This window comes from Carex rostrata, chromosome 12, assembly GCF_964058835.1.
Source record: "Carex rostrata chromosome 12, lpCarRost1.2, whole genome shotgun sequence".
NCBI classification, from domain to species: Eukaryota; Viridiplantae; Streptophyta; class Magnoliopsida; order Poales; family Cyperaceae; genus Carex; species Carex rostrata.
In genome coordinates this window covers 5193577-5216580 of record NC_135929.1, presented here as the reverse complement: position 1 = coordinate 5216580, position 23004 = coordinate 5193577, and the positions used below count along the sequence as shown (strand labels likewise).

The 23004-nt window shown below is 35.2% G+C and overlaps 4 protein-coding genes across 6 annotated transcripts in view; 3 read left to right on the top strand and 1 right to left on the bottom strand.

Moving 5' to 3' along the window:
• Positions 1–23004, bottom strand: part of LOC144562874 (uncharacterized) — a 98761-nt gene that overhangs the window by 10922 nt on the left and 64835 nt on the right. The window lies entirely within an intron of this gene.
• On the top strand, positions 11189–13661 carry LOC144563383 (O-Glycosyl hydrolases family 17 protein). The gene is made up of 4 exons (XM_078312853.1): positions 11189–11524; positions 11919–13193; positions 13290–13320; positions 13411–13661. Exons 1-4 carry the CDS (start codon positions 11473–11475, stop codon positions 13541–13543), a joined length of 1491 nt encoding a protein of 496 aa, XP_078168979.1. The 5' UTR covers positions 11189–11472; the 3' UTR covers positions 13544–13661.
• LOC144563242 (profilin) lies at positions 15438–17176 on the top strand. The gene is made up of 3 exons (XM_078312683.1): positions 15438–15658; positions 16264–16401; positions 16775–17176. The coding sequence occupies exons 1-3, from the start codon at positions 15536–15538 to the stop codon at positions 16907–16909; spliced, it is 396 nt and encodes a 131-aa protein (XP_078168809.1). The 5' UTR covers positions 15438–15535; the 3' UTR covers positions 16910–17176.
• LOC144563384 (endonuclease 4-like) lies at positions 19443–21866 on the top strand. Its single transcript, XM_078312854.1, has 8 exons — positions 19443–19835; positions 19939–20113; positions 20317–20412; positions 20728–20867; positions 21014–21106; positions 21207–21265; positions 21363–21436; positions 21598–21866. The coding sequence occupies exons 1-8, from the start codon at positions 19725–19727 to the stop codon at positions 21690–21692; spliced, it is 843 nt and encodes a 280-aa protein (XP_078168980.1). The 5' UTR covers positions 19443–19724; the 3' UTR covers positions 21693–21866.

The window sequence follows — 23004 nt, the reverse complement described above, 5'->3', positions numbered from 1 at the left end:
CTCAAGTGATGTAGATCCAAACACCGAGAATGATTACAGCTGTACCAATGAATGTGGATCCTTATGAGGTGGCGCTTCGACCATTCATGGTTGCAGTCAGGAAATGACACTTCGACCTTTCATGGTTTCAACGAGTTCAACCTTTCATCCTTGATAATTTTAAATACAAATACCATTCATTATCAAACTCCCAGCAAAAAAACAAAAGGTAATTAAAAAAGGTAATTAAAAAAGGTAATACAAGGAGAGATGATAAGATGAGGTTTAGAGAAATTAGGAACTTTTTTCGCTTCATTACTTTTATAACATATCTTTTATACAAGAAATTTTTGGTTCGTTGTTTCAATTGAATTAATTCAAACTAAACTCATTTGGGTGAATCAAATATTTATATTTGTCAAATAATCCAGCCCAAATAGTTCAGATTTGTCAAATTGAAATAGAATATGGATGAAAACTAACCGAAATGGAATATGGATGAACACTAACTTGTACATGGTACCAGTACCAATCTATACCAGCTACAATGTCATGCTAAATCAAAACAAACATAATCCCATAAAAACACAGATTCCCATAAAAGACTTTTTTACAAAACCAAATTAGCCGTAAATGCTTACTAAACCGGATTAAAAAATCTCAAGTTAGCATGAATTAAATAATACAACAAAAATATACCTTTTACTAGCAAAACTTGACAAAACCTTACAAATGAGCATATACTGTACAAATTAGCAAAAGTCTTAACAAAATAATTATAACTGATCTAGATTCTAATAGCATATACCACAAATCATCTGCATCCACGAAAGAAATAACAATCAATAACTTTAAATAACTTTTAAGAAATAACAATCAATAACTTTAAATAACTTTTGGTAGCTTTCTAAATAAACAAATTTTAAAAAATCAGTAGGTTTCTAAATAACTTCAATTTAGTGGTGCACTATATTTAAATGCCAAAAACAACTATAACTAACTCGTAAGTTAAAATTTGGTCCTTTAAGCAATTTTTTTTTATTTTTTCGCAATTTCATAATTAAGGGTTAAAATTGAGGCTTCTTGTTTTCATTCAATAAAATCAAAAGATTCATATATTGATTTATATTGTAAGAACAATTAAAATACATACTTCTTTTTAAAATTATTGAAATTTATTTAGTTATTCAGTTGTCTCCAACATCACAAAATATTATTATAATTAACATTCGCATTTTCATTTGTCCAAGTGCTATTACAATAACGAGCATCTATTTATGTACACCAACACAATTCAAAAGTTGTGATTTATCACACATTTGGTATTATAACATGTGGATTCTTTGTCGCTTTCTACCGAGCGTTCATCGTGAGTATTAGTAACGTTCAATTTTGCACATTTTTAATATTCGCTATTATATGCTGGGACTGGGAGACCTCAAGTGTTTCTTTAATACCAATAGTTAACGAAGAAAATACAAAAGTTCAAAATTACTTAATTATATTCGCTATTCTGTCAAAATTTAGGTCATTATTTTTGACGCATGAGTCAGAGTAGAGTACATAATTATTATTTTTATTTGTTCATTCCATTCGATTGAAATGATAATAATAATACATTAAGTTGTTTGGATGATACATATTTATTTGATCGATAAAGATTTAAAAGTAATTTTATTATGATTCGTATTTATTAGTGAATATTTCCTTATAATAAATTTTTGAACTACTTCTAAAAGTAAAGTATATATTTCCTATTTATCTTTATTTGTTCTGATAATAAAAATTAATTACTATAATTTCTATTTAAAATAGAGTGTATTTGAAAAATCATTTTAGTTTATATATAAATTAGTTAGTGCGATAAACATATATATATATTTTTTTATATAAAAAGGCTGTTAAGCCTATTTCATTTCGAAACAGAATTAAGTTAATTGCGTTAAACATATTAGCTTTCTATAAAGATAAACGTTATCAACAAAAGATAAAATAGATCTCCCGGATATTTAATTCCGCTAGCTAGATTTATGACAGTTATTTTTTCGAGCAATTTATGTGTAAACGCGCTCAACAAGTTACAAATATTATTTGCAATCAACAAATAATTATTTCTGAAGAGGATTGACGAAGAGCAACTCATCAAATATTTTACTTATGTTTAAAATTATTGTCCCAAATTAAATTAAGCTTTGTGGTCACGGTTAGTCCATTTTTTTTTTTTTTTGCTTCTGCAATGTGAGCAAAATAATAAAATGCGTGTTCAACATAAGCCGTAAAAATTAAGTTCCACTTGCCATTTTTATTTGTAGAAATAAATTAAAATGGAACTCTCAATTAAACCTTTGTTCTTTTAAATTCTCGAAAGTTCAAATTAAACCTTTGTTATTTGGGTGCTTCGACATTTTTTCTGATCTCTACGACATATGGATGCACGTAGGGGTGGCAATGAATCGAACCGAATTGAACTTACTCTAGGTCTGAGTTTGGTTTGAATTAGATTCGAACCGAACCTGATTTGATTCGTTTCGAATCGAACCCGAACCTGATTTGATTTGTTTCGAATCGAACCTATTTCGAATTGAATTAATTACGAACTACACATTTTTCGAATTGAACCCGAATCGAATCACGAACTAAATTATTTTTTAGCAGCCCTAGTTATACCGGTAGTTTATACATTAATTTTTTCTCGCGGAACAAAATTCACATGGCTTCCTTTTACCGATATGAAATGAGTGTTTTTAAGTGGAAAAATTGTTCATGAAAAAATATATCACAACAAATAATCGTAAAAAGAAAATTAAGTACAAGAACTGAAGTATGCAGTAAAACAAGTAATCGCACCTCGAGTGCTCACTCGATCAAACTCTTGATCGGACCATCTAATGAAGTGAGAATCCAAAAGGTAGAGAAGGCGGAGAAGAGAGCCGTCTAGGCCGAAGAGAGGAGTGACGGCCGGAGAGACAGCCAGTCGCTGAGAACGTCGGCTAGGTTTTAGAGCGAGAGGGAGAGTGAATTAGGGAGAGGCGGAGAGAGAACTAGGTTATTGAGATTTGAGAGCGATGGAGCGCCGGCTAAGTTAAATTATAACTCTCTATCTTGGATTTTAATTTCATTAGATAAATGAACGGCCGATGTTATTATGAGATTCGAACCATAAAAGTTCGCGAACCCATTTCGATCGAACCAGGCTACGTTTGAGTTTGGTTTGAATTAATTTCGAACCGAACATGGTTTGGTTCATTTCAATTCGAACCCATTTCGAATCAAATTAAACTCGAATCAAACCCGAATCGAATCACGAACTACGAATTTTTTTGCCAGCCCTAGATGCACGAGCCTAAAATTTGTCTGACAAGCAATTTACGGAAGTACACCCTTTTAGTCTTATTTCTGGGTATAATCGTATAAACAAATATGCTCGATACCTTAAAAAGATCATTAATTATCAGACAAGTTTTCCAGCTTATGTCTTATTTAGTCTGGAAGTGAAATAGTATTTTGCAATATGAAAGAACATTACATGATATACATCTTGGAAATTATAATAAATCAGTATTCAGATTATACTGGTAAAGTATTTAGTCAAAACTGAATATTAAAAACAAACCTGTACTGGTTAAGAAAACCTAACTAATCTATGTTTGAGAAACATAATAACATAAAATAACAAGAATCTAACAAAACTACGTATAATAACAAATCTGTATTATTACAATATAACATGAACCACTAATCTATGTTGAGAAATATGAGAACCCAAAATGAAATACCTGAGCAACCGCAATCTCTATTAGGAGCTCACAAAATCTTGTCTTTTCCCTAATTCCTTTTCATAATATATACTTAAAGTATCTGAATTCCATTTAATTCCTTTTCTAACCATTTCATCCATCAATTCTCTAGCTTTGTTTAATCCACCGCTACGCATGAACCCACCAATAATCATGTTATAAATTTGCACATTAGCCTTAAACCCTGCTCTTTCCATACAGTTCATCATTTTAACCATTCCATCTACATCACCTTTCTTTGCCAAACCACCTATGTAAATCTCAAATGTACAAACATTTGGAATGAGGCCCCTAATGAGCATTTCATCGAACACCTCATCTACCATATCACATCTCCCTGCCTCACTAAACCCCGAGAGCACTTTGTTGAAGCATTGCACATCGGGTTTCGCACCATCAATTCTCATCTCATTAACAAAACAATAAGCCTCATCCGCTTTTCCCTCTTTAACCAGCAAAGCAATCACCTTATAGTAATCCATCATACTCGGCATAAATCCTGCACTTTGCATTTCTCGTACATATGCAATTACATCTGACCAACTGTTTGAATCTTCACAGAGAGATTGTAAAACTAGAGAATACATTCTCAGATCTGGGTCGCACTCAAACAAACCCATTAATTTCATAATCTCAATGGCAAACTTGGCTTTAGAATTCCTACAAAGGGCTTCAATCAAAATCGAGAAAGTGGACTCATCAACCCGAATCCCTTTCTCTTGAGATTTCAACAAAACATCCTTGACCATGTATAGACCATCTCTTTTCTCACACAAAACCGAGAGCAATTGGTTCAGTGAAGCTGTACTAGGTGTGCATTTTAGTTCAGGCATTTTGTCGAACAGCTGTGTTGCCTCATGCAAGAGACCCGCTTTGGCGTAGACTCTAACGTAATGGATAAATTGAGCCTCATTAGGAGGTCTTTTGAGGATCTTTGCAAGCGGAACCATGTAGGAAATGGTACCGGGTTTTGGGTCTGACCTCAATTGGTCGGATCGGATGGATGCACCGGGTCTATGGCTGAGAGATTCCGGTGGCAAATGCTTTGCGGAGACGGAGAGGGAAAGGCGCCGCATTTTTCTGTGGCAAGTACCATCTGCCCAAGCGTGATTTCACTGTGGAATTTAATAGAGAGGAGAATGAGAAAGGTTTGTCGTATCGCGATAAAATTGGTGCAGTGGGTCGCTCAGCGTCACTTAGGTCATGTTTGGTTGTTGAGTAGCAAGGGGTGGATTAAATCCTTGCTCCATACTTGATTCGTGAAATAAGGAGTAAAATTGATGGAGTAAGTCAGAGTAAGGTTTGAATTAATTTGAAGTAAGTTACTCTACTTTTTCAGGGAATTAGCTTACTTCATCTTGTAGGGTCCACTGTCATACACTATTTTTTTTTTTTTTTTCTCTCTTCATTAGACTGATTATACAATATCTTAGATTTAGGGTTTCTCTGCTCAGCGCCTCTTGCGTCTCCCTCACTAGGAAATCATTACGGCTCTCTTCGTCAAGTCTCGTCTCTCTCCGTGCAAGAGCCATCTCGTCTTTTCCTGTCTCCTCGCCCTTCCACTCACCATCTCTTCAGAATTTTCTTAGTTCTTTCATCTCTCAAATTATTTACTGTGAAAATTGAGTCCGACTCCCTCTCAATTTTTTGCCCGTCAAATCAAAGTACTGAGATTTCATGAAATCAAAGCTTGAATTAAGCGTGCGTGCAGTCAGAGTATAAAAAATAATGCTACCTTGAACAGATTTTCAAAAACCTCCGAATGAAAATAAAATTTATCTAATTTAAAATAAAGTTTATTTTATATCCCAAACTGCTATACAGTTCATTTTATAAGTTATTTAATTAAAAATAAAGTTCAAATAAAAATTTAAGCTATGACTTAAATAACATCCTCCAATCAAACAAGAATAACTTAATTCATGGCTTAAGTTGCATGACTTAACCAAACATAATTAACTTACTCCACCTTAACTTGGAGTAAGCAATTTACTCCGAATTAAAGTTACTCCACAATCAAACACGACCTTAGTTCTTTTAGAATAAATTGTAAAATAAAATTAGTATTTAAGAAGAAAATACTTTTCCACTCTATAAATTTTATATTAGTGCTCGTTAAAAAGTTGTTGAAGGAAAAAAAATGATTGGGAAAGGAATATTTTAAAAATAAGAAAAATAATGCATGACAAAAAAAATTAGGAATAAGATTTTCACCTTTTACTTTATTTCATTATCATTTTGTATTAATGCAGAAGAATTTCGACCTTCTTACTAAATAAATCTTTAAAAAAAAATTAGGTATGATATTTAGATTTATTTTTCACACTTTACTCTATTTCATTATCTTTTTTACGCTCAAGTTAGAGGAAGCCCAAAGGCTCATGCATATCTTAAAGGTCTTCTCCTCTGTCTCGGGTCAGAAGGTGGGGCCGGAGAAGAGTACTGTCTGGTTCAGCAAGGCAACACCAGATGAGTGTAAAGAGGAAGTTGCAAGAATCCTAAATGTCACTAGCCAAGCAAGGACAAGGAAGTATCTGGGCTCGCCTATTTTAGATAGGAGGAAGGCGCATGAATTCTTAATAGATCAGGTCTCATATAGACTGAAAATATGAAAGGTGAAATTGCTGTCACAAGCAGCGAGGTTGGTGCTCATAAAGGCAACATTGCAGTCACTACCAATGTTTTACATGGCAACTACAAAACTCCCAACCAAGGTAATTGCTTCTCTCACTAATCTGATGCGAAGAATACCTCGCATATGTATCTTGGGAAAGAATATGTAGGCCAATGGAGGAAGGGGGGCTTGGTTTAAAGGAGTTGCCAATTTTTAATGATGCCATTCTAATGAAATATTTATGGAAGTTGGCAAGTGGCACCATGGCACTATGGGCTCAAGTGGTACGTGCAAAGTAATTCCAAGAAGCCTACTATGGCACACGGCAAGGACCTACCAGTGCTCTATTTTTTGGATGTCTTTAATGAATCTCATAGCCAAACTACTCATCCACCTTGAATGGAAAGTTGGAGATGGAAGGGACTGTCTTGCATTTGGAGAACCGTGGTTTGAAGGAGGGGAAAGGGTAAATCCAGGAATAGGCCCGCATTTAAAATGGTCTGTTAGCGATTTAATAGAGGTAGTCACAGGGTTGTGGAATGGGCCTCTGTTAATTCAGTACTTCGGATATGAAAAGTGCATGCAGATTCTCCAACTACCTCCATCTACACCTGACTCAACACAAGAGGATGTACAGGTATGCGATTTAACTCCGACAGGGGCATATAGGGTAAAGAAAATGTATAAAGAATTAAAAAGGGATACAAGCATGGTACAACAGACTGATACACTTATGTGGAAATGGATTTGGAAGAAGGGGACAATTGCGCCTCGGGTTAGGCTGTTCCTCTGGAAATTGATCAACAAGACGCTGTTGTTGGGGTCCATTCTGACAGGAAGGGGGTATAAGGGGGGTGCTACACGTGGAAGGGAGGAAGAGGATGTCAGACACCTTATTTTCCAGTGTGAATTCTCTAGAGACTGCTGGTATGGGATTTAGGCTTAAGATCTCATCTACTCACCGCACCTTTTAAAGAGATAATTATGGAGATGATTAGCACTATGTCAAAAGAACATTGGACTACTATAGCAAATGGTTGCTGGGCACTGTGGAGATGTCAAAATGGGATAATTTATTGAGGAAAAAGCCCCAACCAAACAGAGTTTCAGAGGTTTTTTATGAGCATTTCAAAGGAAACAGAACTGCTTAATTTGATTGCAAAACCAACTTGTCAGAGGAGGGATGAGCCTGAACCTAATAGGCCCTTCACATGTCATGTGGATGGGTCTTGGACGTCGGATTGGAAATGAGGGATTTGGATAGTTATGAGGAAGGAAGGGGAATTGGGGTTCTACATCTCAGCTGCAGTACAGATATGCTGCTCTACACAGGCGGAAGCACAAGCAATGATGGAAGCGGTACAGGGAATGGGAGTGCATGATTGCTCCTTCTACACTGACAATCAGGACCTAGTGCAGGTCATAAATCAAGCTCAACCGCCTATGAATGTGAACTGGAGGGTGATTACAGAGGTATTCGAGTTATGGAGAATTTTCAAGTCTAACCCTTCCTTTGCTTGTTACAAAATAAACAGAGGGGAGAACCAGTTGGCACTTGGCAGATAGTTTGGCAAGAAAGGGTAGATTAGGTAATTGGAAATATAGGGGTTTTACTTACCCTATGTTCCCTAACTGTTAGATTAAGTTTTTGGGTTTTTGTTTTGGGGCAAGAGGAATTTCGAAATAGCGTTGTAATCGCAGTACTGAACCTAGTGTTTCTCCGCTAAACAATGTACTTCTGCAAGCAGGGGCGGATCCAGGATTTCTGTCAGGGTAGGGCACTAATCGGATTCAAATTATTTAATCGGGTTCAAACCCATTAACTAATCGGGTATGCTAACTGATTTCTTCTCGCAAGAGATAGAAATGGAAGATCGCTGGATGAGCGCTTCTTCAGAACTGAGTAGATGCTTTAATCAATCCAATCCAATTTTAAATCACCTTAGGCTAAACAAAATAAGAGTTAATTTTTAAGCAGTTTTTATTTTGCCAGTTTAATCTCTTTTCTGTTGCAGTAAAATAGTGGCAAACAGGAAACTGGTATACTGTTGTTCAATTACCTTTCTTTTCTTTTTCTTTTTTCGTTTGCTCTCTGGCTCCAGAGACGCAAGGGTCTTTGTTTTTTGCTCACCTCTCATAGCAGCCAATGAGAATTAAGTGACTTTTTTTTTTATTTTGTTGCAAGTGAGTCAATCAAAGCCTCAAAGCAGCGGAGCAGTATTTTATTTATTGGGCCAGCGAATCAATCAAAGATTCAAAGTAGTATTTTGTTTAATCGGAATTAGGCAGCGGAGCAGTCAGATCGAAGCCTGTTATATATTTATCTTTTAATTCAATCAAGCGGAGGGCCTTGTTATAATTTTATCTGGGCCAGGGTTAGGCACTGTATCTGAGCCAGGGTTAGGCACAAGAGTAAAAACGTACTGGACCTTAAAAAAATTTCAAATTAAGGGGTAGTCAAGTGCCTACCCCTGGGCCTATGTGGATCCGCCAATGTCTGCAAGAGTATTAATAAAATGAGACGCCTACGGGCAATTTCCGCAAAAAAAAAAGAAAGATAAAGCTCTCTTTAGATGGTGAGGTCTAATATGTGGAAAATAAATATGCTGTTATTTCAAACGAATAACAAGAATATGTTATTCTGATCTCAACCATTTATTTTTGTTGAGATTCACATATGATCTTTTTTCGTTGAAATCTACACATAGAAAATAGTAAACAGTTGGCATTGGAATAACCGATTCATATTATTTCTTTAGAATAACAACATATTTATTTCCATAATATTTGTACCCGTTAACCATTTATTTTACCTATATAATAAAATATCGACCAAGCATGGAAAGAAAGATAATTGAAATGACTTTCTAATGAAATAATAATTTATATGTAAATATAATATTATAATAGTCTAACATGTACCTAGTGCTATAAGAATATAATACAAAACTATTGAGTAGAATTAGAATGTTATTAAGTTCACTGAATTTTCTCTAAACTCAACTCTAAAATTTATCCGATTGATTTCAAATTACGAATTTGAACCGTTGAAACTCATATACCTTACGTGTGATACATTTATATGTGAAATTTTTAATTTTCGAATTAATTTTGTATAGAGGCAAGTAGTGGTTAAAAGATGTTCAAAAAAAGAAATGCATTAAAATTAAATTTATAAACCTTCTAACTTTGACTGCTTGATTTTATATTATCGAAAGTTAAAATTTTTTTGTATGTAAACACATCACTTGTAAGATAGGTGGGTTTCAATAATTCAAATTTATCATTTGAAGCCAATCAGGTAGGTTTTAAAGTTTAAAAAAAAATAGTTTGGTGAATTTAAAAACACTAGTTCTACTCCAAACCTAAACATTTGTTATAGAGGAATTGACTTTTATCAATAGTCTTCTAGAATAATTAACATGTCCTTGTTTTCTTCTCAGTATTCTAACCCAATATTTTAATGAATGATCCTTTTTTTTCTACTCGTCCGTTACTCGATAAGCTAACAACGATAACTCACTAATAATGAGCATCATCCATAATATTGAATAACCAGATAAACATATTTCATTGACGGTCTTAATAAGTGCGAGGGAAAATAAGATCAACATTGGATATCCCGGGGCATATATGTCAACGCCATTCTCTCATGCTTATTTGACCATCTCTACGGTGGTTTTCTTAAACCCAGATGAATTCCATAGCCCAACGCGCTTACTCAAAGTGGGCTTCACTCACAGGTGAATGTGCCGGCCCACTATCCAGCACAAATGGGATTCACTCACAGGTTTTGTAACAGACAGTAGAATAACAAGTCAGGCCCGGCCCGGCACATTCCAGACATTTTCTGTTTTCCACGTCAGCTGCCAGTCTCCGACCAGTGTCAAACGTTTAAAAAACGAGCTCGTATCCTCTGCATTAACTCAAAAAGGAAATCTTTTGAGTTAACAAAGTTGGACCATCCGATCTATTTTAAGATTAGTGTAGACTGATCCACACTAATATTAAAGAATTTCCTATATTATAAGCGAAGGCCGGATTGGCTCCGTTTAAAATTAGACGGTTGAGATTCATCAACGCAAAAATTCCTTTCGGAGTTAATGCAGAGGATACACACTAAACTTGAGGTATGTTTGAATGTATCAAGAATAGCGAGAATAGCGAGAACAGCGAGAATAGTGCTGTTCCGATTCATCCAAACATACTTAGGAACAGCGAGAATAACGTTGTTCTCGCTATTCCTACAAAAATATGGAATAACAAATTTACTCTCTCAAATATTCAATTGCTGTTCTCGCTATTCTAAATATTCAATTCAAACAACTTCCGAATAGCTTTAAATTAGCGCTATTTTTTAAATAGTAGCTATTCTAACTATTTTTAATCTACTATTCTCAACAGTAACTATTCTACCTATTTTCTCGGGTGTGTTTGGATGAAACAAAGAATAGCTCGGAATCGCTGCTAACCTGACATTTCGGAATAGCTACTAACCCAACATTTCTAAGGAATAGCGGAATAGCAGCTAATCCGAGCTATTCCTTGTGTTGAGAATAACTTTTTTTTCATCCAAACGTGAAAAACAAAGAATAGCTCGCTAGAAATAACTGTTATTTCTGAATTAGAGCTATTCCCGTGTAATTCAAACGTACTTATTATATCACAGAAACGGACGAATCTGCGTGCTTAAGTAATTAAATTTTTACGACCGTTGAAATTTATGGGTCCCACTGTCCCATTCTAATATGTCTGTGACCCTGTCAGTCTGTCCCGTCTCCTCGGTTTCCATTCCCTTCTTGCAAACATCCCCTCTCGGTTCCGGACCCGAGGCGTGTTCTCAACTCCATTTAATAAAATTCTTTCAAATCCGGTTCCCCCCTGTTCTCCACACTCCGTACCTCTCTCTCTTGTCACCTTGTCTCTATGCTTCTGGCCTCTTTGTTGTTTCCAACTTCACAGTCAAAATCAGGTCAAGCAAAGCTTAGATACCTTGATCACTATCTCGAGAGCGAGATAGTTTAGAGAGAGAGAGAGAGAGAGAGGTGGTGTGAGGAGGCAGGCTTGGTATCACTTCCATTAATGGCGAGAGAGGTGTTTTTGATACAGTTTCTTCTCATTTCGAGCTTAATCGGTGAGCCTAACTTTGCCTTTTAGTTTAATCTGTGTTTTGGGTTTTGGGTTTTGCGGTTATTGTTGATCAAAGATCAGTGAGTGTACAAGCTACATTGCATGTCATTTTCTTCCTTTTCTAGTTGGATAACATCAGCGAATTAATCTTTTGAAAATGGGATGCTTTCCTTGATACGGAGGCTACCTTTTTAGGATATTTTATTTATTGTGCTATTAATATCAGGTTGCCACCTACGCAGAATAAAACTTTTTTTTTATCCTTTGACCTAACAACTAAGATTAAAAAAGAAAATTAGGCACATGCTATAGAAACATTGACTGGGGCAATTTTTCCTTCAACAATGTCAACAATGGGTTTATCCCCCAAAAATTCTCATATCAGATTCCACATGCAGGGTTTGGTCAAGGTGCAAAAATCGGCATATGCTATGGTCGAAATGCCGACGACTTGCCGACACCTGACAAGGTGGCTCAGCTGGTACAACTCCATTCCATCAAATATGTGCGCATTTACGACTCAAACATAGACGTCATAAAAGCATTCGCAAACACTGGGGTTGAGCTTATGGTTGGTGTCCCCAATTCTGATCTCCTTCCATTATCCCAGTACCAATCTAATGTTGACACCTGGCTCAAGAATAGTATTTTACCATACTACCCGGCCACAATGATTACATATATTACAGTAGGAACAGAGGTTACAGAAAGCCCGGTTAATGTATCCTCTCTTGTTGTTCCTGCCATGATAAATGTTCACAATGCCCTTAAAAAAGTCGGCTTGCATAAGAGAATTAAGGTATCAAGCACACACTCATTGGGTATTCTCTCTCGGTCATTTCCTCCTTCGGCAGGGGCATTCAATAGTAGCTATGCTTATTTTTTGAAACCGATGTTGGAATTTTTGGTTGAGAATCAGTCTCCTTTCATGGTTGATATATACCCATATTATGCGTATAGGGATTCAAATAAAAATGTTTCCCTCGATTATGCCTTGCTCTCTCCACAAGCTTCTGATGTGATTGACCCGAACACGGGTCTGGTCTACACGAACATGCTCGATGCACAAATTGATTCGATCATCTACGCATTGATGGCATTAAATTTTAAAACCCTCAACGTGATGGTAACTGAGACCGGCTGGCCTAGCAAAGGTGCCACAAGTGAAACTGCAGCTACGTCAGACAATGCGCAAACTTACAACACCAATCTAATCAGGCACATGGTAAATGATACTGGTACCCCAGCAAAACCCGGAGTGGAAATTGACACCTACATATTCTCCTTATTCAACGAGAACAGGAAGCCAGGAATTGCATCCGAGCGTAATTGGGGGTTATTCTATCCTGATCAGACCAGTATCTATAGTCTCGACTGGAGTGGTAGAGGGAATGTGGATATTTCAACCGGAGCAAATATTACGAGTTCTAATGGGACTTGGTGTGTGGCATCGGCAAATGCAAGTGAAACTGATTTACAGAATGCTTTAAATTGGGCATGCGGGCCTGGAAATGTGGATTGTTCAGCGATCCAGCCGAGCCAACCATGCTATCAGCCTGATACCACATCCTCACATGCGTCATTTGCTTTCAATAGTTATTTTCAGATGAACGGTGCAAATGATGTGGCATGTACTTTTGGGGGTATCGGGGTGAAGACTACAAAAGATCCAAGTAAGCAGAAAAGTGTTGATTTTTGTTTGTATTATTAGGTTCTGTTTGATTATTTTGAAAGGTATTCTGATTTAGCTTTAATTTAATACATTACAGGTTATGATTCGTGCATGTACCCAAACTCAAGGTATGCGAGAAATTATTTTTTGTGTTTGATATTCTATAGTATCAAGGTAACCTGTTCTAGCAATGATTTTTTCCTCTCCCTCGCTTACAGTAAATTGGGCCAGATGAATTCTTCGGCTTCTGCAGTTCCGTCTGAAGCAGCTAGGATGATTTCGTGTCGGTTTATGCTAGAGCTAGTCTTGTTATTATCTCTTATGTCAATTGGAATAGTTGACATTCTCTGAGAAGTCATGTATTACAATGTTTGTAACTTTTGCGAATTTTCTCTTGCAGCAGCGAGTAATTTATGGATGCCAAATGTTTCTAGATTGTGTATTATTGGTGGGAACAGCTTTTGGATTAGATTAGAGTGTAGTTGAGTAACTTTGCAAATCATACAATCTTTAGTCTTTAAACTTTGTGGGTTTCCCAAATTGGCCCATTTCTACCAATGTACCGCTTATACAAACACTATCATCTTACATTACATTTTGTAAAAGTTAGCATGGTATCTAGATACTGTGTGATGTTTTCTGCATCATACCGAATTGTTGTATCCAAATATATATTTTTTTATTAAAATTAAATATAATAAATTTATTTCCAAAAATTAACTAGGATATAGACTAAATTTTATATTTTTAGAATTTTTTTGTAGAACTTTTCAGTAGGTAAAAATTTAGTAATTTTGAATGTTTTACCATTTTTAGATCAATTGAGTTTACCTATCTAAAGCTAGTTAAGAAGTTTGAAAATGTAAAATTTTATTTAGAAGTATATTTTTATATAAAAATCATGTTGAACAGTTGAACTGTTTGAACATAATAAAGATATCAATCTATATAGAGGAGGGTTCAAATGCACCCAAATTTTTGTGCATCCAAATGCATCCTATTATTTTTCTTCGTTTTTAAAGTTCGAATAGTCAATCCGAACCGTTAGATGCGATCTATATATTAAGATGTGCTTGGAGACCAAATTTTACATTTTTTGAAATTTGTTTACTATTTATTAAGCCACTTTGAAAATCGCTGATCCAATGGTCCGAAAAATATAAAATCAGCGATTTTCAAAATGGCTTAATAAATAATAAAAAAATTCCAAAAAATGTAAAATTTGGTCTCCAAGCACATCTTAATATATAGATCGCATCTAACGGTTTGGATTGACTATTCGGACTTTAAAAACGGAGAAAAATGATTTGAAAGATAGAGTGCATTTGGGTGTACAAAAATTTGGATGAATTTGAACCATCCTCTATAATACAGGAAGCAGATCACCTGCCCCCCGGGGTGTAGGATTTTCCTGTCCCCTCAGTCACTGCGGGGTGGGATCGGATTTAGGGTGGGTGGGGCCGGGTTTAGGATTTAGAGTTTAGAGAGCCCACTAACAGTGACTCTGGGGCAGGAATTTCCTATTCCAGGGGGGGCAGAAATTTCCTACCCCGGGGGGGGGGCAGGAGATTCGATCTCCTATACTACATACTAATATAAGCTATGCATAACACCGTACCCTCACTCTGTCAAGTATAAATGTATGCGGGAACCAAGTTAGCTCTGTAAATAAGCACAAACCTGTCAATGGGACCCGCACCCAGGTAATGATGTGGCCCCTCGCCCTTCTTTTCTTTGAACTGCTGAGCTTGTACAGGCATCCGCATCACAACCTTTGAATCTTCTTTTCAGGTGCATCGAGTCCGTTTAATCCATGAACTTTTTTCCCCGATCAATTCAATTCTACCCATTATCAAAGGCGATGTTGCGGGCCAGTCATCCATTCCTGTTCAATTTACCTCTAACACCTGGAACACAACAGCAATATACAACAGGTACTAGCTTAGTAACTTACTGACGATAAAATGCCCACTTTTTAACTCTAAAGAGACCGGAGCGTTGTTTTGTTTCCGAACCAAGTTCACGAACTATATTTTATCGGAAAAAGAATAAGAGGCAATGTTTTACATGAACTTGATTTAATGCACCTACGTACATAGATTTGTGGGACCAGAAAAGAGCTTTCCTTGTACACCGAGCCTAGCGGATATTATTAGGAGAAGAAGTGGCGACGCACCAGCGATTCACTCTCCGCCTCTCATGGCCCCGCAATTTGTTACCTAAAGAGAGAAAAACTCTATTTTAATAGCATTCAAACGAGCGATACACCGAGGCATTACAAACACAAGAAAGAAGAGAAGCAAAGGAAAGAGAAGAAGGAAAAAGAAAAGCAAGAGAGAAAAGATGTCGTGGCAATCATACGTCGATGATCATCTCATGTGCGAGATCGACGGTCAGCATCTCACTGCCGCAGCGATCCTCAGCCAGGATGGCTCTGTCTGGGCCCAAAGCGCCGCTTTCCCTCAGGTATTCACCATACATGCATCACCTTTCCTTCTCTTTTAGATTGGGTGACGATTGGAAGTTTGTTCCGCTCCATCCGATCTTTCTGTGTAGAAATGTGGATCCAATATAACTGGCGTTGATGATCTGATCGACTGATGCTGTGATTTTTGGAATAAATTTGATAACTTTAGAAACCTATTTTTAAGTATTTGGTCGAGATATTAATGCGCTCCATAAAGCATATCGCTGCCTTAATTTTTATATCAAGTGAAACTTGTGAAGATAGACACTTTTTTATTTATTTCAAATCGACCTCTTAGAATACAATTCTCGTTCCGACTTACATGTATCCACAGTATATTACCCACTGAATTTTTTTGCCTTTAAAGTACTTTAAAAAGTTGCTTATTGCCCTGAATATGTGGGTAACATATATAGACATAATCCTCAAAAAATTCACTAAAGTATTACCGTAGGTTCCCTCGTTCTATCATTTTGAAAGAGTATTAAAACAGAGCTAGAATGATCATCATAAAATCTTTTGCTGATGTATTTATACAAGATACACATTATATGTAAAACCTTTTGGAGATGATTAACCATGGTAATGGTATTCTAACGTGCAGTTTAAATCAGAGGAAATAGCAGCTATAGTGAAGGACTTTGATGAACCTGGATCACTTGCACCAACTGGGTTGTTTCTCGGTGGGGCCAAGTACATGGTCATCCAGGGGGAGCCTGGTGCAGTTATTCGTGGAAAGAAGGTACTTCATTTGATCTTCAATTTTGAAAAATTACATCTATCTACAATGCCATAAGGTCTCAAAGTGACATGTGAATCCCTTCAAAGTATGGAATTCTTTCCTTGCAAAAAAAAAAAAAAAAAATGATCTTCTTTTGGTGCATACACCGAAGTTTTCTTTATGTATTTTCCATGTAGCTTTGATGGTTGATCTATTTCTGAGGGCTTACATAAGTGATTCTGTTTTTCTAATCAATAGTACTCAACTTGAGTTTACATATACCTAACTATTAGTTGAATGCAGAGAATAATTTAATAATTGTTGATTTTCCAATTTTTCATTCTACTCAGGCTTATTTTATTTTATCTAATTCAGCTGTTGGTTTCGGTTTTAGGGATCTGGTGGTGTGTGCGTGAAAAAGACGAACCAAGCCCTGATTATGGGTGTTTATGAAGAGCCGATGACACCTGGGCAATGCAACATGGTTGTGGAGAGGCTTGGTGACTACCTCTACGAGCAGGGCTTCTAAAAGTATTATTTTGCCAAATAAAAAGAAAATTTCTTCGACCGCCTTTATAGCTTTGACAGGGGGTTGTCATATCTTTACTATTTTTTTTTTTTTTTTGTTGTTGTTGCATTTTTGAGAAAGTTTTACGAGAACAACACCAATTAGTTGTGTTTTGACAAGTTCTCAGTTGTAATTGCATATTAGCTGTCCTCTTCTTCATTGAATATTATGTTGATGCTTCTGCATTAATTGTCATATAGTGTTGATATATAAGCAATATCTAAACAGCCTAACTATATTTTTCAGTACTGTCCTTGTTCCCAGTCAATTCAGTTTCATATCTTAATATTGGCCCAATTAATTAAAATATTCAGACAACTAATTTGCTTGAGAGTTTGCATTTGTGCTGTTGTATGTTGTTGCACTGCAATTAATGCTGAGTTTTTTTTTTTTTTAAGAATAATAAGGATCATGCCCCTATTTAGTTATAATATGGTAAAGAAGTTACAAGGATTTTGTAACTACAATGGCGAAGAAAGAAGTTCAAAACATTTGAGCTAAAGACAAAATCAAATAAAAGATTCGAAAAACAAAATAAAATTAAAATTAAATCTTCATTGTGCTCTAATGTTATACGTACCCTGCCAGTCTGCCACCCTGGCCTTAGATCGTTGTCTTCATTTTCTTCATCGTCTTCCAGTGTTTTGCCTTGATCTCGCCATTCTATATTTCCATTGCTCTTCTACTCAGTCCAACAGATCTTGCATTCGGTTAGTAGAGTCTCTAAATATCAATGGTTTAAATAGCGTTTATCGCGAAATAGCGTACGGGTTAAAAAAATCGCGCTATGCTCAAATAGCGGCGCTATAGCGCGGAATAGCGCGCTATAGCGGCGCTATTTGGGCATAGCGCCATAGCTTTTTTGGTCGGAAAACGCTATAGCGCGCTATTTAAAACACTGCTAAATATTCATACTCATCTTTCTCTCCGTATCACGAATTGGGATATATTACCAATAAGTTAGGGGTGTAGCAAATCAAGGTTCGGTATACCATGTTATATCTTATATGTAATCGGATGATTTTTTTTACCCTCATCACCAAAAGTTTTTTTTTTTTTTTTGGGAAATTCAATTTCTACCGAGATCGTAGATTGAAACTGCAGTTCCAATTGTGACAAATTAGTTATGGTCTAGTCGTTTAGACTATGTAATTTGTAATTTTAATTTTTTTTTGGAGATGGTTTGTGGTAGTCTCTTGTTTACTGTAATTTTTATAACTTTGGACCGTTTTTATTATCAATACAATTGTTGATGTACCAAATCTCCCATTCGGTACCGAAGACCGCCTAGTGCAGATGTACCAAATCTCCCATTCGGTACCGAAAATTTATGAGCACAAAGCTGCCCTTAAATAACTTTGATTTAATCCTGTCCGCTCACTTCTTAGATGAAAGGTCATAGGATTCCCTTCCTCTAGTCAAATACACGTGTTTTCCTTCCTTTGATGAACGGTTAAAGCCCAAACACGGCACTAATTCAAAATCCTAAATTCGAATGGGCCAAATTCGAGCTGAGTTTTGAATGGCCCATCGAGCAAACTCGAATCAAATTATCGGAACTCTCTGAACTCTCTCTCTCTCTTTCGCTCTCATCTCGCTCAGTTCGCTCTCTCCTCTGACAAACTCGTCGACTGTCACTCAGGTGCTCTTTCTCACTTGGTCGCTCTCACGCTCCTTTCTCGCTCAAGTACGTTCTCTCTCTTTTCGATCGGAGTTTCGAGATGATAGCTAATATGTTGATGTAATGTGCATAATTTAGGTTTTTCCCTCTTTCCTAGCATTTTACTTGCAATTTTGATGCATTTTGGGAGACATTGTAGTTTTGGCTGAACCCAAAATCAATCTGTTTATTTCAAATATTCTTTGAAAGATGACGGATATATTCAACAAGAAGCGACTCCATCTGAAGATACAATGTAAACCGCATGCATATATTTGGAACTACTAGTAAATGAATTCATATTATTAATAAGTTCTCCTAATTTATTACTTTAATAACTATCCAAACTAAATTTCTAGAAACATTTTTCCATTACTTTATATTCAAGTTCTTTAATAGAACCGTAGCTAGTGTGCCTATTAAAAAAAAAATGTTTTTCTGGTTCACAAAAACAAGTCTTCATTAATTATTTGAAAATTTTAGGATCTGGCTATATTTAAAATGAAACTTTATGGAAGTTGTCATGTACTAAGCAGACTTCTTCTAAGAGATTAAACAAAACAAAATTATCTAAGATGCTCTAAATCTCTAATTGGTTCAAGATTTTATTATGTTTATGAATTGTGATAAGCAACTTCTAATGATATACAATACAATTTTAAGACTTATTAGTACTAATGAACTCCCTAACATTATAAAAGAAACTTCCATGCAATATATTATTTCTGAAGAAATTTGATTGACTAATTTTAAGGATAATGCGTTTGAGAAAGAGTAATTATTTTTTAATTTTTTTTTTCAATTACAAACTTAAACAAGTGAAATGTACTGAAGCATATATAAGAATTGATATTATTATTTTTCGGACATTGAATTTTTCATAATGCCGTGGAAGACAAAATAGATTTTTAAATGTCATGATTTTATTATTGAATTTTTTAAAACTTTTTTTTAATAATATTACAGTGTTTACATTAAGCAACAAAATAATATTCCATGGCATATTCAACTTTCATTTTTTTCATGAGAAGCCCATATGTATAAATTGAGGAGGCGAACACAACTATATATAAAGAAAGAGATAGCGGGGACAGATAAATAAAGAGAGGGAGAGAAATGGGTTATGTGATGTTTGCTGCAATATTTGTTATATCACTTTTTGCATCAGTTCCCTTATCTAGTGCCTGGGGTACAGATGGCCACTACATGGTTTGCAAGATTGCCCAGGTAATTTTATTATTATTTTCTTGGAACAAGTCAACAAGATATTAGTTGTCTAGTATTATAGTAATGCCATAGTATACGTAAAGAAATGATTTAAAATTTGCAGAGTTATCTCACTAGTACTGCCTCAAGCGCTGTGTTACAATTGCTTCCGTCCTCGGCCAATGGAGATTTGGCATCTATGTGCAGTTGGGCTGACAACGTGCGTACTGCATGTCCTTGGTCGTCGGCACTTCATTATGTTGATACTCCCGACAACTTGTGCACCTATGACTACACCAGTAAATGTTTTGTTTTTCACACTTTACGTAGTTAATTAACTAAAAGTTGTTACAATTTCAAAAGAAACTAACGGAAGAGACAAAAAGAGAAAAGGAACTAGAAACAAGGACACTGAATAAAAAATATTTATGTAAGAGAGCTATCATCTTCTACACATGCAATGGACATTTATGATATTTTGGTTTTTCAAATTGTTTACCAGGAGACTGTCATGACAGTAGTGGAACATCAGGACGATGTGTGGTTGGAGCAATTAACAATTACACAACACAACTTAAAACTTATCCTTCGACAACTTGTAAGATGTTGTTTAAAATAACGTGATTTTAACAATAAAATATCTTACAATAATTGAGGTTTAGATTCCTATCAAATACATATCAATCCCCTGTATAGTGGCGTTTTTTAATTAACACTTATTTTTTTTTTTATTTCTTGTTACGAATCACCCAAGTCTTAATGCATGCTTATGGTAAACATATGGTTAGTAAGCATTTGGTAGTTTTTTTCAATAATTATTGATTATAATTCTGACCCGAAGAACAAAAAGATGAAATACTTTAATTGCTATGTTAAATGAGAGTGTTCCTTTTTATGTGTTTTTTCTCGTTAGACAACTTGACTCAAGCACTCATGTTCTTGTCACATTTTATGGGAGATGTTCACCAACCACTTCATGTTGGTTTTACAACTGATCTCGGGGGAAATAGCATTACAGTGTATTGGTACAATGTTAAGACCAACCTTCACTCAGTTAAGTCATTCTCATTTCAATATATTGCAACAAAAATTGGATATATCTACCCATATATGTAAATATTTTTTTAATGTCATACGAAGAACAGATTCTTTGTATTTCTCAAGTAAATTGACATACACTATGTTTTATTTTTTATTAGGTATGGGACACAAAAATAATACAATCCTCAGAATCGAACTACTTTAGCAATAATGTGAATATAATGTCTGATTCAATTAAAGCAAACATTACGGTATGGTGAGTTGCTTTCAATTCTAAGAGCATATTTTATTTTGCATCATTTTTTTTATAGATTGAGCATATAAAATATTTTGTACTTTCTTATATTGCAGTCCACGCAAATAAATCAGTGGAACTCATGTGGCTCTACTTTGTCCGCTTGTGCAGACACGTAAGATAAAGATATTATTTAGTTAAAGAAGACAACTTTTTTTTTGTTTATTTTAGAGGCTAAAATAATACTTGAAATCACACATTATTTATTTCAGCTTTGCATCGGAGAGCATTTCACAGGCTTGTAGTTATGCATACAAAGATGCCCCAGATGGTACATACTTAAGTGGTATGTTGCTTGTGACAAAAAAAAAACTAACTTAAAATTATATTTTTTAATCCATATACTGAATCCTATATTTGAGCTTAAAAACTCACATGATTTATAAAGTGCTAAAGGTGATTTTCATCTAGGCGAAAATTATAATTAATCTATTTGTTCGATTACAGATGGCTATTACTCATCTCGGAAATTTGTCGTAAATACAAGAATAGCTCAAGGTGGTGTGAGATTGGCTAATTTCCTCAACCAAATATTCATATAGAATTATGAGATCTTATCATCATGAGCGACATATGCAATAAATCTCAATTGAATGAATAATAGTTTCCACGAGCCATTTACATTTTATTATATCCCAAACTTCTTGTATGGATGTTTATTTTAATGTTGAAATAAAAATGTACTTTATATATGTTGTTAACTCATTTATTTGACTGTGGAATATCACTTGTTTAAGATTTGAATTGAAATTATGAAATCACCTGAAGCATTAATTTCAGTACAACTACTTCTCTCATTGCTCAAATGTAAAAAGACCAGAATTTTTTTTCCCTTTCCTCTCACCTCTATTATGTCCATTAAAATTTTATAAACCTGGAAGGTTCACAAAGTTACAACTCTCTGTAATACTCACTGTGTCTTGTTCTCTAAACTACAAGCTGAGCCGTTTTTTATTTCTGATTTATATATTTCTTTTACAACATTAACATTAATGTTACCTCATTTATTAAAAATGGTTAATATATGACCATAAAATGGTAAGTTAAACGAGGGAAAGCAATCCAAGGCTCCCAATCCCTTTTGGAGGCCCAATGCCTCCAATCTCTTACCCTAGGGGTCAAGAAATAGTAGCGTTTAGGCTTGAGTCTGGCTGCAATCTCTAACGATTAAAATATTTTTCTTTTTTCCCCACTTCCACTGACAAGTTATCTTTGTTCTCTAGCATTCTGTTCATGTTATTGGTAATTATAAATGTGAACCACTTGACAAAAATCTTATTGTGTGAAATTAATTTTTGGTTTCCTTCTCTTGGCAATAAAATCAATTTCCCATCTCTTTTTTTCCATCTCCGTTTACCTAGACGTCAAGGAAGGCATGAACATGCCATGAAAATTTGGTGGTATTCAAAATTTCTTTCTCCCTTTGGCAATAATTAAGCTTATCTAGTCTCACGGGAAAGTAGTGCAACTTCAACTTACTATATATACTCGTCAAATATCGCTTCAATTTCGTACGCTTTAAAAATTAAAACTACATTCAAAATCTTTCTGTACACTTTGCTAAAGATATGGAAATTAATAATCTGCATATCATAAATTACACATCAAAGTGGCATAATCTCTCATTGTGCTTTATCGACGCAATTGTGTCACATATTTCATTTATTTATTTCTGCAAATTTCTCAAACCTGTTCTGAAAAGCGAGGTATTTCGTATCTTCTTCAGGAGAAGACAAGACTTAGTTAGAATTAACTAATCCAGGCCAAAAACTTGTATATTTGCAGAATTTTTTTGCTTAAAATATAAAGAATATTTTAAAAAGGAGTCCACTCATATAAGTATACAATATAAAG

What these genes read in the sequence shown, in the direction of transcription:
- LOC144563383 (XM_078312853.1), top strand. Translation starts at nt 11,473, where the DNA reads ATGGCGAGAGAGGTGTTTTTGATACAGTTTCTTCTCATTTCGAGCTTA. An exon ending in TCTCATTTCGAGCTTAATCG is followed by an intron (nt 11,525 to 11,918) that starts GTGAGCCTAACT and finishes TTCCACATGCAG; the next exon opens with GGTTTGGTCAAGGTGCAAAA. An exon ending in GAAGACTACAAAAGATCCAA is followed by an intron (nt 13,194 to 13,289) that starts GTAAGCAGAAAA and finishes AATACATTACAG; the next exon opens with GTTATGATTCGTGCATGTAC.
- LOC144563242 (XM_078312683.1), top strand. Translation starts at nt 15,536, where the DNA reads ATGTCGTGGCAATCATACGTCGATGATCATCTCATGTGCGAGATCGAC. An exon ending in AAAGCGCCGCTTTCCCTCAG is followed by an intron (nt 15,659 to 16,263) that starts GTATTCACCATA and finishes TCTAACGTGCAG; the next exon opens with TTTAAATCAGAGGAAATAGC. An exon ending in CAGTTATTCGTGGAAAGAAG is followed by an intron (nt 16,402 to 16,774) that starts GTACTTCATTTG and finishes TTTCGGTTTTAG; the next exon opens with GGATCTGGTGGTGTGTGCGT.
- LOC144563384 (XM_078312854.1), top strand. Translation starts at nt 19,725, where the DNA reads ATGGGTTATGTGATGTTTGCTGCAATATTTGTTATATCACTTTTTGCA. An exon ending in AACTTATCCTTCGACAACTT is followed by an intron (nt 20,413 to 20,727) that starts GTAAGATGTTGT and finishes TTTTCTCGTTAG; the next exon opens with ACAACTTGACTCAAGCACTC. An exon ending in AGATGGTACATACTTAAGTG is followed by an intron (nt 21,437 to 21,597) that starts GTATGTTGCTTG and finishes GTTCGATTACAG; the next exon opens with ATGGCTATTACTCATCTCGG.